Raw genomic sequence first — 16,812 nt, 5'->3', positions numbered from 1 at the left:
AAGGGAACAAAACTAACATTTTTCAAGCCTGCAAAACTGTCATGCTAAAAATGATAGCTAAAAGTTTTTACAGATTTTAGATTCAAACCTTTCAGACAGCCTTTACTAATGTATTGTAATTTATGCAAGGAATGGAACTTTCAACCTGAGCTGTACAATGGTGTTGAAGAATTCCTTGATAAGTACAGCCTCTGTCTGATTGGCACTTTTAGATTTTCTTAATTCCATAGTCATTTTCAGTTTGCACAGACACGACAAGTGCATACAGACAGCCCCTCAGAAAAGACCTGCAAAATGATGCCAGTACACATTTCTGCTGTTGATTTGGTCTTGCTTTAATTTCTAATATTATCACTATCAATATGGTCATAAGAGGCAAATTTCAGTACTAAATATATGACCTTTGAGAGTTGGTAACATGTCGTTATAAGACTCACTAAATAAAGTAAAACCGCTTTTAATGACTGATTGTGTTGGTGTGACATAACTATAGTTTTAATGTTTTAGATGAAAGAATGGATACTATAATAATTACAATCAAAGTTTTTTGTTAGACACAACCCTATATTCAACGAGTCTCACACTATCACCCCAAAGAACTGAAAATTTATCAAATTGTTCCACATTGTCCATTCCCAATTTATGGTTTCTATAATTAGATAAACGAATGAATGACAAAAAGTTGTGGGGTCAATGTGAAACATGCTTAAAATTATAGGATTCCTTTTCACAATATTTGCAAATTAGCCCCCTTGTCGCGCCGGATCTGCATTTTGGGTGCTCCAAGCCTCCAACGAATGGGAAGAAACCCTAGCCCCAAACCCAAAAGCCCTATTTATATTTTGGACTCGCCGCCACCTACGCAGATGAGCTTCTTCTCCATTGTACCTACCAGGATTTTCTCCTGAATTTGATCTTTTACGTTAAACAAAATTAAATTGATTTCGTCAGAGATGTTTGTTTGTATACATGTATTCATGCTTGTCAGTGAATGAATTGCATCGAATTTACCTTCTCCTTGCTAATTCCAAGTGTTTTTAGGGAGATATAACTGATGCAGAGAGTGAAACGAGGTTGGCTTACCAGCCCATTGCATTTTTCTTTGTTGCCTTGGGGTCAAATGGACCTTCCGATATTATTACAACTTTTTTCCCCACTGAATTTCTTCTGTTTTAGTGGAGAAATTTTCAGATTTGGTTTGTCTTGATGAAGTCCAAGTGTGTCAAATTTTGTTTTTGATTTTTTGATGCTATGGCAATGATGATTCTTTAAAATCTTATCCTACACACTGATCATCAATCATGTTGACTATCAACTCCGCTTATTATCTGATGCCATTCCATTCCCCTTGCTCCTCTGCATTTGTTTAGAGATTGCATATTTCAAAAAGGAACTGAATTTCATATCTCTGATTCTGTTTTGTGCAAAAAAGTAATCTTTTGCTAAAAATGGTACCTGGCTAATTTGTTTTAGTGGATAAATTTCAGATTTGTTTTGTCTTGGCAAAGTCATTTGGTTTTGTTTTTTTAGACGCTATGGCAATGATGATTCTTAAAATCTTATCCTACACACTGATCATCAATCGTGTTGACTATCAACTCCGCTTATTATCTGATGCCATTCTATTCCCATAGCTCCTCATGTGTTTAGAGATAGCATATTTCAAAAAGGAACTGAATTTCTTATCTCTGATGCTGTTTTGTGCAAAAAAGAAATCTTTTGCAAAAAATGGTACCTGACTAATTTGTTTCAGTGAAGAAATTTTCAGATTTCTTTTGTCTTGGTGAAGTCCAATTGTTTCAAATTTTGTTTTGATTTTAATTTTTTGACGCAATGGCAGTGATGATTCTTAAAATCTTATCCTACACACTGATCATTAATCTTGTTGACTATCAACTCCGCTTATTATCTGATGCCATTCTTATCCCCTAGCTTCTCTGCATTTGTTTAGAGATTGCATATTTTAAAAAGGAACTGAATTTCTTATTTCTGATGCTGTTTTGTGCAAAAAGCAATCTTTCTATTAAAAATGTTTACTGGTTTATTTGTTTAAGCATTGAATCTTGTGTGCAATACTTGGATGTTTTTAAGCAAGACATTGAAATTTGGTGTAGGTTAGTGACTGTTATCTGGTTTCTTGAGTCAAATGTATTTTAATCTTCAGTTATGGCTGATTTCATTTTTCAATAAACTTGAATTTATATGATCTCTATGGCTGTATTTTGGCTTCTTTAAGATGCCTAGTTTTATTATTCATCAATAGCAAAATAGAACTCACTGAAGAGAAAGAAGCAGACGGGCGGTCAGAAACTGATGCCATGTTGAATGTCTGCATACTTCCTATATGGAAATTGTCTGAGAGGACTGCTGCCTTTTACTTCTCTATTTTTCGTTTTACCTGGTTTTGAGTATTTTGGTTTTACAGTCTTAGTTTCTTTGTTTGTTTCATTGTTTTATTGTTATTATTATTTTTTCATTTTGACTTAATTTTTCGTTTTACCTGGTTTTGAGTATTTTGGTTTTACAGTCTTAGTTTCTTTGTTTGTTTCATTGTTTTATTGTTATTATTATTTTTTCATTTTGACTTAATTTTTCGTTTTACCTGGTTTTGAGTATTTTGGTTTTACAGTCTTAGTTTCTTTGTTTGTTTCATTGTTTTATTGTTATTATTATTTTTTCATTTTGACTTAATTTTTCGTTTTACCTGGTTTTGAGTATTTTGGTTTTACAGTCTTAGTTTCTTTGTTTGTTTCATTGTTTTATTGTTATTATTATTTTTTCATTTTGACTTAATTTTTCGTTTTACCTGGTTTTGAGTATTTTGGTTTTACAGTCTTAGTTTCTTTGTTTGTTTCATTGTTTTATTGTTATTATTATTTTTTCATTTTGACTTAATTTTTCGTTTTACCTGGTTTTGAGTATTTTGGTTTTACAGTCTTAGTTTCTTTGTTTGTTTCATTGTTTTATTGTTATTATTATTTTTTCATTTTGACTTAATTTTTCGTTTTACCTGGTTTTGAGTATTTTGGTTTTACAGTCTTAGTTTCTTTGTTTGTTTCATTGTTTTATTGTTATTATTATTTTTTCATTTTGACTTAATTTTTCGTTTTACCTGGTTTTGAGTATTTTGGTTTTACAGTCTTAGTTTCTTTGTTTGTTTCATTGTTTTATTGTTATTATTATTTTTTCATTTTGACTTAATTTTTCGTTTTACCTGGTTTTGAGTATTTTGGTTTTACAGTCTTAGTTTCTTTGTTTGTTTCATTGTTTTATTGTTATTATTATTTTTTCATTTTGACTTAATTTTTCGTTTTACCTGGTTTTGAGTATTTTGGTTTTACAGTCTTAGTTTCTTTGTTTGTTTCATTGTTTTATTGTTATTATTATTTTTTCATTTTGACTTAATTTTTCGTTTTACCTGGTTTTGAGTATTTTGGTTTTACAGTCTTAGTTTCTTTGTTTGTTTCATTGTTTTATTGTTATTATTATTTTTTCATTTTGACTTAATTTTTCGTTTTACCTGGTTTTGAGTATTTTGGTTTTACAGTCTTAGTTTCTTTGTTTGTTTCATTGTTTTATTGTTATTATTATTTTTTCATTTTGACTTAATTTTTCGTTTTACCTGGTTTTGAGTATTTTGGTTTTACAGTCTTAGTTTCTTTGTTTGTTTCATTGTTTTATTGTTATTATTATTTTTTCATTTTGACTTAATTTTTCGTTTTACCTGGTTTTGAGTATTTTGGTTTTACAGTCTTAGTTTCTTTGTTTGTTTCATTGTTTTATTGTTATTATTATTTTTTCATTTTGTTTGTTTCATTGTTTTATTGTTATTATTATTTTTTCATTTTGACTTAATCATTGTTTTATTGTTATTATTATTTTTTCATTTTGACTTAAAAAAAATTCTTTGTTTTTAGGATTTTTACCTAATTGCAGTGATGAATTGCTAAATTATGTCTGGACTTATGATTCTTGTCCATGATTAGATATAATGCAAATTCTGAGCTTGATTTTAAGCATTATTTCTAAACAAATTTGAAGGCTTTCTTTGAAGACTGAAGACCCTTATGAGTCCTTGAAATGAAAGTCTACATTAGTAGTAGTTGATGAGAGTATTTTGAAAGGTAACAATAATATCTTAGATGGGAGTAGAAGTGTATTCTGATGCATTACAATTTGGTCAGATATCTTATAACGGTTGTGATAGAGTAATTTTGTTTTTGGATAAACATATCTACTCATAATATGTATTTGAATAATTGGGATTGAGTTGAACTCTCTCTCTCTCTACCCAAGTTTCCCAGCTTCAGCGGACGGATTATATTTTACATCCTATAAATCTCCTCATAACTCAATACTTGTGCTCTTGGATTAGCCATTTCAAAATCACATACATTGAGAGGTTCTGGTTTTGGACATTTGGGGTTGTTAGGATAGGGGATATGGACAACTAAGAAGGAATCCCCTTTTCTGGTCAAATGCAATGCTGTATGAAACTATAGACTCACATTAGTTTATTTCTGTCCAGGTAATCACATTTGAATATTCAACGCTATAAGTTATAAGATTAGTAATTACTGTTGAGGGGCAAATGATGGCAATTATAAACAACATAGGTGTGTGAAGTATTGACTATATATTCAGCATTATAAGCATTGACCTTAATTGGCCATCAAAGAGCTACTTATGTTTTGACCACCTAAATCATGTCGATGTATTTTTTGTTCAGCAATTGGAAGTCAAATCTAGCCAAAATCATTGAGCCTACAAATGTTACTATATTCAGTCTGCACTGTAAAGCTCATGTTGTTAATTAATCATGTTGATGCTTGAAGTGATATAATTACTGCACTTTTTCTTTCTTAAAGCAATGTGTATTGTAAAAAGATGGAATCTGCACTGTAAAGCTCTTTAGGTAAAAATGTAAAATGCTATTGTTTTCCCAACAGGAACATGGTCTCTAAAACTACATTTTGGATTAGTGATGCTGGGTGGACTTGCATGTTCTCTTGGTTGTTTATGATATCCAGTTTGATGCAATCATTCTTTCTTTTAGAGGCGCCTTTATTCCACTTCACTTTCGTCACACAATTATATCATGCTTTCTATTTCAAATCACCCCAGCTAACTCAATTAGTTTAATCGACACTCTGACTCGCCAGGATAATAGAAGGGTAAATTACAATAACTCAGAGTGATCACGAGAGTATCTTAACGTCTATTACATTATATGTAATTCACACACGAGGTTCAATTTTGTCATTTTTCTGTTTTTACTCGCGAATAATCATTCAATAATCAATTAAGTTGTCTGTGCAGGACACTCAACATTAAGAAATGGCAAAATTAAAGTATGAAATGAAATGCTTCACTTCATTAATGTATGTATTTGTTTTGAAATGAAAAATTTCAAAGATGAGACCCCACCCACCCCCTTATTGTCAAACCCCACTTGCTCCATTTAATATCACCCACTCCCCTCCCCTCCCTAGCTACTGTACGCCATCGCCGTCGGTGACTGCTGGATCTCCATTCATACGTATCAGACCAACCAACCAACCAAAACACCCACCCACAGTCATACATAGGACGACATAAGTCAAACAAACACTTGTGCTTATACCGCAAAACCTCTGTATGAAGAAATGAAAGACGAAGAGGCGCAAATAATTACTTCTGCAGGGAAGAAAGAGCAAAGCTCAGATGGCGGCCATGGCTTCTTTGGTAGAGGGAAATACAAGCTTTGGGTTATAGTTGCGATTCTCCTGCTAGCATTTTGGTCCATGTTCACCGGCTCCCTCACTCTCAGTCTCAACCGGGTTTCCGATTCTTCCGGGTTCCCGGTCCACGATGATCTTGATGTTCTGGTACTCGTATTAATTTTAGGGATTTTATTTATTGGGTTGATTTATTTTATGTATGTTTAAGGTTTTGGGTTGCAGGAAGTGGAGGAGAGGGAGAAGGTAGTGAGGCAGATGTGGGATGTTTATACTCAGAGTCGGAGTAGCAGATTGCCTAAGTTCTGGCAAGAAGCTTTCGAGGCGGCGTACGAGGATATGACCAGTGATTCCGCCGCCGTCCGAGACGCCGCCGTGTCGGAGATTGCCAAGATGTCATTACTATCCACTGCCACTTCGGAATCCATGTCTAATCAAAGGTAATACCAATATAGTAGGAACTAATCTTTTGAGACAAGATTTTTTTGGGGATATTGAGTAACCTTATAATTACATTTAGTAAATAATTGTTAGTTGATAGCCTCTTGATTGGAATTAGAGGGAGACTAGTTGATTACATTTGATGATTACAGAAAGAAAGGTGTATGGTAAATTAGTTATTAGGTATAATTTCTGTTCTTGAAAAGCTAATTGAAAAAGTTTGTTAAGTAATTTTTTGAACTTTAACATTTTAGAGTTACAGAATTTTAGCATTTAAGAGTTACAAAAAGTTGATTAACTAAATATTTATATTAATTTTTTAATCAAGTCAAATAGTTAATAGTAGTTAAATAAGTCAAAATTTAAGCTAAATTATTTTACCGAACAGGACTCATAGCTTAAAACTTTATAAAACGTTCAAACAAAAAGGTATTAAACTTATGCTACCATTTACTCAGGCTACTTTTTCGGGGCTATATTGATTGTATTATTTTCTCTTAATGAAATTGTATTATTGAACCATTACTAACTTTGATGATCTTAACTTGTGTACAGAGAAACAGAAGCAGAAACAGAAAGAGGCCACGCCATCAATCTTGGGAAGAAGCAATAGATGCAATATGGGATTTTGCGTAGCCTTAAAACATTGTTACCCGAAGGGTGAATACAAAATGATGTTATAGTATACCATATATAAGTTTATTACAATAATGTATGTATAATGTTTTTATTCATTATGTCATACAATGCATTTATGCTGCAATTCTATCTGCAACCTAGCATTCTGTGCCAATCTCAGGATAAAGTTGAAGTTCTGCACTTTGTGTTTTTTACTTGCAAAAAGTAAAGTCCAAGTTGCAATAAGTTTGGAGTTTTTTTACCCATTTTGATTAGTTGATTTTTGTAATGTTTTTAATTGTTAATTGCAGTTTCACTATCATATTTCATATTGGTCAATTAACTTTGAATTTTTTACTACTTTTAGTCGTTTTGGTCAAATATCACTTCATATCAACAAGTGCACAACATGTGTTTGGTTGGAAAATCTGCCGAAAGGATTTCAAAGAGTGGTTGTGGCATAACATTTTTTGCAATTGAAGCATGTGCTCCATATATATTATATGCTCGCCTGTGCAGGCCAATTACTTATGTGTTCCAAGCAACATAATTTTTTTTTTTATCTGGTTGGCTCTAATACCAAATTGAATATGTTCTCTATCTCAACTAAAAGCCTAAGTTGATAGTTGGATTGCATATTTATATTTGTATAGTTATAGTCTTGTGTGTAAGCATAACATTTTTTATTGAACTAGTCCAACTCAACTAAGAAGAAAATTAAGAAATCAAAAGTAGAATTTGATCGTTATATATAATGATGTATTTGGCACCAAATGCCATAAATCTAAAAATCCCATTTTCTGATAATATTTAGGAATTTGTCCAATGCAGAATATGATTAACCAACATTTATGGGAATTATCAATAGATTTAATCTTAGAAATTCCCAAATGAGGCAGAATTGTTATACATTTGAGGCATTTTTCCACCTAAAAGAATCAAAATGTTAGTGCTAGACAACAACAAATAATAGAAAAGTTGTCCCTCAAGTTGGGTTCAGTATCTGTCCTACTCAACTGTTGGTTTCACTAAGAATTTCATTCACTTAATTTTAATAGTATTTTAACCTCACCCATAATTCACTTAAAATTCTAATAGTATTTTCACCTCAACCATAATCTTCAAGTGTACATTTTTAACGTTGGGTCTCAAAATTAAGTTGACTCAATTTACCTCTTCATAGGACTGAAATATAAGTCATGGAGTGTAAGATATAACCTGGCGAAGTAAAAGGGCTGGTTATCAAAAACAGAAAATGAAGTAAATGATTTTGCATTACACATAATGTGCCTAGCAGTCCAACCACTACACCACCATGTGGATGAAGCGGCCCACTACCCATTAACTAAAGTTCAATTCTGCAGGAAAAAGGAAAATGACATGGCTTACCAAAAAATATGAACTGTTAAGTAATGTAATGAAGAGAAAATGCCTTGTTTATAATCTGAATCAACCTTGAAATCTTGTAACAAAGAATAACAAAAACCTATTGTAAACCATAGCTTCACAAAATTGCTTGAGCAGATCAAATAATTACTGCTGATGTTTCTCTATGGATTCGAAGTACAAAAAAAGGCATGTACAATTGTACATTGCCATTTGCCAAAAAAAAAAAAAAAAAGCATTTACAAATTCTCCATCTACTTAATCTTCCACTGTCTGAATCTCTCCCATCATGATCCTATTGCTAACCACATTGAATCCCAGCTCTGAGAGGCTGACCTTTTTACCCTTTTTCCCTTTCTTTCTTCCACCCCCTTTGGTGGCCACATCGAAAGCAGCACCATCAGAGGTCAAGTCTGCAGCAGATCCACCGGTGGCCTTTTGATTACTCCCACCACTTTGTAAGGCAATCTCAAGAACATCCGCAGGCAAGAGATCTTTGTAGTCTAGAAACTTGTGGATGAACTCATGGTCAGGATCGAAGGAGCCCAGATTCTCAGTCAGAAGCACTTCAGCCTCAGATCTCGTTTGGTTCAAACAGAACTGCAGGAAACTTGTATCTGGAAGGAACAAGAATGAGGGATCTAGTAAGAAAGAAATTTAAACTTTATGGACTTGTTAAATGTTCCAGAGTAAAATGACTGATGCCTATAAATGAAGGTGAAGTAGAAAATATTTGAGATATCCCAACAGTTATAGTGGATACTTGACTAGGATTTTCCTACTTCTAGTCAGAACAAAACCTAAATAGAAATACATTTTTAAGTTTATATGTCAGAACAATGAGTCAATCCAGCAAAAACGAGGAAGAAACAAGAGCACAAGCTGCTCTTAATGTACCTTTAGTTCCGAGGAGCCTTAAGCACTCGCTCTCACACCATTCTCTGAAATCCATGGCTTCTGAAATAATGCACTAAGAGTCATTTTCAAATCTTTTTTAAATTTATTTCTTGCTTATAAACTAGGGCAATAAATTACTTAATTACCTGACTGCTTTGTTAGTGCTTCCTTCTTTCCTTTCAAAGATGAGCTAGTTGCAGGAGATGAAGATAGTGTATGCTCCATAGGCCTGCCAATGGACTTTTGCCTGCTCAATGATCCTCCAGGCGTTCCTTTCACTGGAGTATTCCTGTTTCCCCAGCTACCTTGGGTTCCCAGATGAGGGAAATCTGACCTGCAGGCGTTATGGAATACCTTAGGGAAAAGAAATTATTGGACAATACTAACAAATTCTTGATTTCAAGCTCACTCAACTACAATAGCAGAAAACTGATTTCACCTAATGTGTATTTTCAGAAAGTTTAGAATTTAAACTTCACACAATCAAATTCCCACAATAATGCACATGATAATTTAAGGCACTAAAAACAGTGAAGCACATGCACAAAATGCAACCTTGCTTTAGCAAATACCATTAATATTATATGGTGAAGATTTTAATGAAAAGGTTTTATCAGTTTGCGCAAGTCAGAGAGAGAGAGAGAGAGAGGAAAAGTGCTCATACTGCTTTGGCTCTTGCTTGGATTGATCTACAGGACCCCAGAAGAAATCATCTTCTATCTGATTCTTTGTTTTAGAAGCAACACGTGAATTTATCTGCATGGGAGATGCAGCCTTGGGTGGAGAGGAGTCAGTAACCGACCATGAAGGACTACCTCCTCGGGTTAGTTGCTTTGGCATGGATTTTTGAGGTGTTGGCACTGGAATATGCTGCTGTCCAGAAGAAGCTTTCCTTTCCTGTTCCTTCAAAATGTCCCTAAGCAATGTGGGTTTTGGAACTTTACCAGATTCTGTCGACCATGCTGGAACAGGAGGAGAAGGGTTTGCCGGCTCACCCTTCCAAACTACAAAATCTCCCAAAGAAGGGCCAGACGGTACTGCAGGCAATACTTCTTTCTCTGGTTGTAGCTGGCGTGAACTCTTGACTTTGTCAACAGGGCTTGAGACAGAAGTTTCAACAGATGCAATAGACACTGAGGACTTAGTTCCAGAACCCTTTGCTTTTGCAGACTTCTTGCGACTCTTTTTAGTCTCTTTTGCTTCAATGAAGTTGTCATTGTCAAGATCAGCTTGAGAACTTGAAATAGGAGCAGCAGGTACACTAGGTGTTATGTCAGTAATCTGTTCTCTTTCACTTGACTTGACGCCAGTACTTCCTTCCAATAGATCATGTAACTGGCTTTTCTTACCTTTTTGTTTGCTCAAACTATCCGATTTGCTCAAGCTGTTACCAGCATCCTGCTGAATTTTGCTAAGCAGCTTTGGATCAGAGTTACCAGCCACCCCAGCCCAAGGAGTTGACACACTAATGGAATTAAGAGATGTGGTGATATCACCAACAGCCATTTCTGCCTGTGCTCTCCTTTGTTCTTCCTCCTGAATTTCAAGCAACGACTTTGGTTTGAAACCAGGAGCAGGCTTCCAAGCTCGAAGACCAGAAACATTTTCGGTGTCAATATTTGGGACAGCCCCAACTTGGCCAGAATGGTCCTTTGCCTCAATGTTTTGAACGTCTCTGGTGACGTGTGCAGGCAATGGACTTTGCTCTGGTTGTACATTTGAAACATCTGAAGCAACTTCAACGTTTTTATTCTCCATTTTTTCGTGTGCAGAGTCTTTCACTATTGCACTTGAATCAGTACTGTTGTCAGCTTTGACATGAGTAACACTGGTACCTTCAGATTTTAACTGCTGTGTCTTAGATACTCCCCTTGTAGTGTCAGAGGCTTGCATCTTGGCAGACTTTTGCCTCTTTGATTTCTTCTCTGATGACTTTTTAACCTCATGCAATTCAACATTTTTAACTTCCTTTACAGAACACAGCTCATCAGAATGTTGACCTCCCTCAGCTTGCGGCTCCTCATGCATTTCCGGTGGTGGCTTTACGCTATCACTCTGCGAATTAAGACTCAAGTCATTCTCACCACTAGAAGGGACAGATAAATCAACAAATGTTTCCAGTTCTTCTACAGGTGGAAAACTTGGAGTACTCTCAGAGGTAACAGCAGGGGGTTCAATTTCTGATGTCTGCTCTAGCGGATATTTGCTAGCCACATCTGCCACAGGTGGTGGATCAATCACTCCAGTTTCTAAGAATGAGCCCTTCTGCTGCACACTATTAAATTGATCCTGCAGGTTTGTACCCCAACTCCTCTGACCAATAATATCACCATATATTTGATGCGGCAGATGTGTAGAAGATGGTTCAGAACCAACAGTATTGCTAACAGCCTGAGAAATTGGCAAGACAAATTGTGACGTCTGTTCGTTCGCAGCGACCTGTGCTTGAGAGCCCATACAGGATAACTCACCTGATGATGGGAAACGAGCATGATCTAGGGTAGTAATTCCTGAAGGCATGTCAGCAGTCTGTGACTGTCCATACAATTGTTCACCAAACTGCTTAGAAGGATGATGCTCAGCCAGCACCTGAGTAAGCAACTGCTGTTGCTGGAGCATTAGCTGTTGCTGCTGTTCGTGTTTCTGCTGCTGCTCAAGCAATAACAACTTATCAAGAACTGAAAGCTGCTGTGACATTGGTGGAGCCTGTGATTGTAGCTGCAACAAGTACTGCTTCTGCAGCAAACTTAACATTTGAGGATCATGAGAGATCCCAGAAGGAATCATCATTTCTGAAGTTGAAATATTGGGGGGATTATCCAAGGTTGGGACCAGTAAATTCTTCATTGAAGTGTTCTGAGCAAGTAGTCTTTGCTGCTGGATCCCAAATGCAGGTTGGGGGCTGAAATTCAACCCGTGATGCATATCCAACCTATTTTGGATATTTTCCAGCCCTCCTTGGGCTGGGAAATTTGACCAACTGCTTGTTCCACTGTTCATTCCTGCAGACCTATCTGGTAAACCTTGAAGAACAGACATCAAGTCCACATTCTGAATATGAGATTGCTGGCGAGCACTGTCGCCTATTAAAGACTGTTTTGGATGCAGCAGTGAATCCTGAACCACATCTGGTGTAGGAACAATGGAAGCCGCATCTTTGCCCTGCCAATAGGAATATGGATTAGGTAAAGATCTCTGCCTCTCAAGTGCCATCTTCTTCGCCAGGAGGTACATACTGCCCCCACTTTCATCCCCCAAAGAAGGCACTGGACCGGCATTATTTCCAATAAAACCTGGCATACCTATTTAATTAATCAACACAATTAACAAAATTTTATATTTAAAGATTCAAAAAAATTTATATTGACCCAAAAGGCCTGAAAGTGAAGATAGGGTTTGGGAAAACACAGAACCAAAATAAGAAAGTAATGCAAGTGAAATAATGAGAACAAAACCAACCATCTGACTGAGGCGGCCCATTATTCATGTTGAACATCAATGACTCAATAAACTTATTCTCAGCCTCAGTTGACGAACTGTGCTTATATCTTTGTTCATTCTTCAGAACATCAATCTGAGCGGAACCAGAATGTAGCTGTGTGAAGCTGTTCATGTTCAACCCATTTGAAGCATCTGTATTGGGCTTTGGTGTACCAAAGCCAGGGGGTGCTCGAGCCTTGGCACGTAAATGAGGCATAACATCCCCAAGTTGGGAAAATGGGGTATCAGGTGGTGCACCCGCTAAACGAACAAGTAATTCTATGCCAAAATATCCAGCCTCAAACCATCCAATAATATCACCCCCAGAGAAAGGCCCCTGAATTTCACCCCTTGGGTCTTTGTAATAAAGAACTAGGTCTTCTGGAGATGGTTGTGAAAGCTTCCGCATATCCAAATCTTTGTCCAAGACAGCAAAGTGTTTAGTTTTGAGCATGGAACTATCCCCAAAATTGCTTTTCGGCCGATTATTTTGAGAATAAGATGAATCTGCCAGACTTCTTTCCCATTCATTATTCAAATCCTTCTGTGTTTGTGACCAGTCAACGTCAGATATCTTGGACCTGGCACCCAAAGGCATTTCTCTTGATTCTTTAGATGCCATGTGTGAATGCTCACCAAATGATGATGATCTCCACATACCACCATGAAGAGCTGGAGAATGCCGTTGCATGGTTGACTCCTTATCAACAAGCAGACTCTCACTCTCTCTATGAAAACTGCCTTCTCTAGAAGCTGCGCAGACATGAACTTATTTGCATACAGTCTCCAAGATCATTCAGCAAAAATAAACCATTTAAAACGTAATGAAGTTTAACAGTTCTGTAAACATACCTTCAGCATTTAATTTAGGATTAGAAAATATCTCATAATCGTGTGTGTTCTCAACTTTATAATTGTACCCATAGGAGTCTATTGGTTTCTCATTGGTGAATGTTTCTGAATGGTTCAAATAACCACCTCCTGTTTTTGCAGAGATCTCATCTCTAGAATCATTGAGTGAGAGTTGTAGTTCATCTCTGCTGCCTGATCATCATGGGTTTTAATGATATAGTGTCAATGAAAGAAAAAGAAATCAATAATGAAGATAACAATATACTTCTTGATTGGACAATCACAAGGCAAAACCAATAAACTGTCATTAATATCAAATACCTAGTTTACTTCTTGATTGCAAAAGTTCAGATGAATTTCGTCCAACAGACCCATCTTTAGTGAGCTGTGGCACTCCACTACAGACAACATCCCCCTTGTCAATTCCATTCAAGATGACCTGTTACACCCAAAAAAAAAAAGTAAATAAGATATCATTAAAACAAAATTAGACACAAAAAGTTTTAGAATGCAATACACACACCCAAGCATCTAAAAGTTGATTATTTTTCTCTATTAAATTATATTACAACTATTTTTTCCATTTCAGTTTAACACATTAGATCTAGAAGTAGGTTTTTTATTACATAAGAGAAGTACATGAAAAAAAAAAATTGAAGAAACAAAAATCTACTCTCTAGACATAGAACAAATATACAAACAAAGATCTGCACAGTCCTTTTTGAGTATCATCATGTAATTGTGTTGGGAAACTATTAGAAAAATGTATGCACTTTCCATAATAAACTAAAAAATTCATGGTTCACAACAAACAAAATGAAGTTTCGGTTACCGATTCTTCAGGACTAGGTGCACAAAATGCCAGAGGTTCAAGTGGTTCCTGTTCCATTAGTGAAGTTGGCACAATTCCATCTAAATACTTGCCAAAGGATCTCATATCAGCTCCCCTGTATACATCAAGCAATTTGATCCGATTATATTTAAACGGGGAGGGCTCCTCATTTCTGCTTTCACCTTTCTCTGAGAGCATGCCATGTGATTGGAAATGTGTAGGAATATTATTCCCAGAGCTCACTCCAGAAGGAATGCGTCCCCGACCAAGATGAAATGTTGGAGGAGCACTTTCTCCACGTCCCCGACCATGGTTAAATGAAGAGACTGGCTTGTTTGGTGTCCAGGCTTGATGGTGAGGAGGCTCTGCCCGACCTCGACTTTGAGACAAATTAGATCTCCAAGGCCGATAGGTATCCACGTCTTTCTCATCCTTATATGACCCTTTTTCAATGGGCATGTCAGCATCTTTGCTAAAATCACTCCACTTCTCACGCCCACCATCTGCCTCCTTATCACCAGGACCCCAGCGAGTATTCCACTTGCTCTCTCGACGTTGATCATGATTGCTTTCCCTATTTCCTGAATCAGTCCATCGTTCTGTTGTGGGACGGCGTGTCTCTCCATAGTGTCTACCAGATGAATCGGTCCAGCGATCCACCTTTCGGTTGTCACCAAGCTCTTTATCCTCCTCCCTCCAACGGTCCCGGCGGAAAGAGGAATTGATATCCCTTTCTTCTTCACGCCAGCGGCGAGCAGGATCCATGTCCATAACAGATGGCCTGAAAACATCTTTTTTCTTCTGGTGATCATGCCCATCCTCAACCATCCCCGGAGATCTCAAAAGGTCTGAACGACTGGCATAAACTGAATGTGGATTGAGATGATTCTCCTGCATTTAAGTCAAACCAAACGAGCACAACATCTGACTCATTCATGAACTGTTAACTCATGAAACAGTACACAGACTAAAACTGGAATAACACTTTCTATATCCCTAAAGTATTTTCTAAAAGAACTAAAAGAGAATAAGTACAAGGGAAATTAATAAGATAAAAATCAAGTGATAACACACCCCAGTAGCTATCCCAGCCTTATTCTCCCCTGGTTTGGGAAAACGCCATTGTGGTGACAGCGGAATGGAATTGTTGGATTCTTGCCCATCTACACAATTCAAAGATAATAAGCAAATTAACCTAAAAAATCATTTTTATAGTAGCATTGGTAAATGGAAAATCACTGCAAAAGACAATCTATAAGCCCCTTCCAATACAGAAAATCAAATATGACAGCCACATCATCTTTCATCAGTGATGGCTACATAATTATAAACAATATAAATCATGCAACCTTGAAAACCTTAGTATCTTTAAGAGACCTTTTAACAATGGATAGAAAATATGATGTTGAGATCATTATGTAAACTGATATATTCAGCATGCGAAAGTTCATCCATTTCCCCCCTTAAGGAGATTATTAATTTCCCAGCTTCACCACACAACTGATGAGTTGCTTAAAGAATGGGGTCAGTAGGATTCTGACATTCTTCATTCCATTACTGAAAGTGTAAAATGTAAAAGCTGAAAGTGTAAATGTAAAAGGTAAATACTAATATTCCCCTGCTGAAATTCTAACCCATGGGAGGGAAATTTGAAAAGAGAACCCTGACAAGTGACAAGTATTACTCTTTCTTACTGTTAAAAAGAAAAGACAATATCTTTCAGAGAGAGTTTAAAACATCTAAAAGTTAGTCCCTCCTCTGTTCCCCTGGCGTCTTCAATAGCTAAAATTGAAACGCGCAGAATTCAAAAAATAGCACGAAACAATTGGCACCCAACTTGATTGGACAGATAAATTAATTTATTGGCAGAAAATAACAGGCCTAACTTCGAGAAAAAGAAGAAAAAAATCCAAATTTCTATAAAGAGAAACATTCGAACAGGAGAAATCCGGTCCTGATTTTTTTTTTTTAATCTGGTCTTGAAAAATCCTGAAACTAAACGACCAATTAAAGAAAGAAAGGATAAAATGCAACGATACATTGTTTTCTATACTCATCTCCCTGTTTTATATCTCTAATTAACCGAAAACGAGTTGTCAGCGCAAGAGAAACCCTAAACCCACAGTGCCCGAAAAACGAAGGAGCTTCAATCTAGGGCTTTACATCGAACATGAGTGGAAATCAGAGCTCATAATCGAAAATAACACGTTGATAAATGAATTAGAGCTGAAGAAGGCGACTGAACTGAATGCGGAAAAACTACAGTACCCTTGGAGAAATGATTGGGGCGGGAATCAAACTCTGCCTTGTCAGCCATTGATGATCAGCGAGAAAATGAGAGAGACGAGTGCTCGGTGAGAACAGAGAAACACTTCTGCAACCGCTTGAAGGTAAAAGGAAGGGGAAAGAGAGAGGAGAAGCTTATGGGGGGAATATAGGGCAAGAACAAAGCGTGGCTAGTCGAAAGATGGCGCAGTTTAGCATTTGTCACAACTTGGCTCACGTTAGTATTTGGCCTTTTTTTTACTTATTATGTCTTTGCCTTATTTTGAAAATATAATTAACGGTTTCAAAATATATATAATTGAC

The 16,812-nt window shown here is 36.2% G+C and overlaps 2 protein-coding genes and 3 non-coding genes across 6 annotated transcripts; 4 read left to right on the top strand and 1 right to left on the bottom strand.

The window, feature by feature from the left end:
• The first annotated feature begins 1,250 nt into the window (after positions 1-1,250).
• On the top strand, positions 1,251-1,339 carry LOC116023853. The gene has a single exon (XR_004099444.1). It is a non-coding gene; the product is annotated as a small nucleolar RNA R16 (small nucleolar RNA).
• Positions 1,340-1,534: 195 nt separating this feature from the next.
• LOC116023851 lies at positions 1,535-1,622 on the top strand. The gene has a single exon (XR_004099442.1). It is a non-coding gene; the product is annotated as a small nucleolar RNA R16 (small nucleolar RNA).
• A 210-nt stretch (positions 1,623-1,832) lies between these two features.
• Positions 1,833-1,920, top strand: LOC116023852. Its single transcript, XR_004099443.1, has one exon. It is a non-coding gene; the product is annotated as a small nucleolar RNA R16 (small nucleolar RNA).
• Positions 1,921-5,458: 3,538 nt separating this feature from the next.
• On the top strand, positions 5,459-6,973 carry LOC116021755. The gene is made up of 3 exons (XM_031262229.1): positions 5,459-5,867; positions 5,943-6,157; positions 6,714-6,973. Exons 1-3 carry the CDS (start codon positions 5,646-5,648, stop codon positions 6,769-6,771), a joined length of 495 nt encoding a protein of 164 aa, XP_031118089.1. The 5' UTR covers positions 5,459-5,645; the 3' UTR covers positions 6,772-6,973.
• A 1,221-nt stretch (positions 6,974-8,194) lies between these two features.
• Positions 8,195-16,648, bottom strand: LOC116023123 (protein ESSENTIAL FOR POTEXVIRUS ACCUMULATION 1-like). 2 transcript variants are annotated; one of them, XM_031264097.1, is made up of 10 exons: positions 16,492-16,648; positions 15,298-15,386; positions 14,224-15,114; positions 13,713-13,830; positions 13,392-13,583; positions 12,519-13,292; positions 9,724-12,361; positions 9,206-9,393; positions 9,060-9,119; positions 8,195-8,779 (listed from the first exon to the last, which is right to left on the bottom strand). In XM_031264097.1, the coding sequence occupies exons 1-10, from the start codon at positions 16,538-16,540 to the stop codon at positions 8,421-8,423; spliced, it is 5,358 nt and encodes a 1,785-aa protein (XP_031119957.1). In that variant the 5' UTR covers positions 16,541-16,648; the 3' UTR covers positions 8,195-8,420. The 2 variants fall into 2 exon arrangements, with proteins under 2 accessions (XP_031119957.1, XP_031119958.1); XM_031264098.1 differs by having other exon boundaries at positions 9,724-12,352.
• Positions 16,649-16,812: the final 164 nt, after the last annotated feature.

The sequence above is a fragment of the Ipomoea triloba genome, chromosome 6 (assembly GCF_003576645.1).
Source record: "Ipomoea triloba cultivar NCNSP0323 chromosome 6, ASM357664v1".
Classification (NCBI taxonomy): Eukaryota; Viridiplantae; Streptophyta; class Magnoliopsida; order Solanales; family Convolvulaceae; genus Ipomoea; species Ipomoea triloba.
This window is presented reverse-complemented; position numbering and strand designations above follow the sequence as displayed.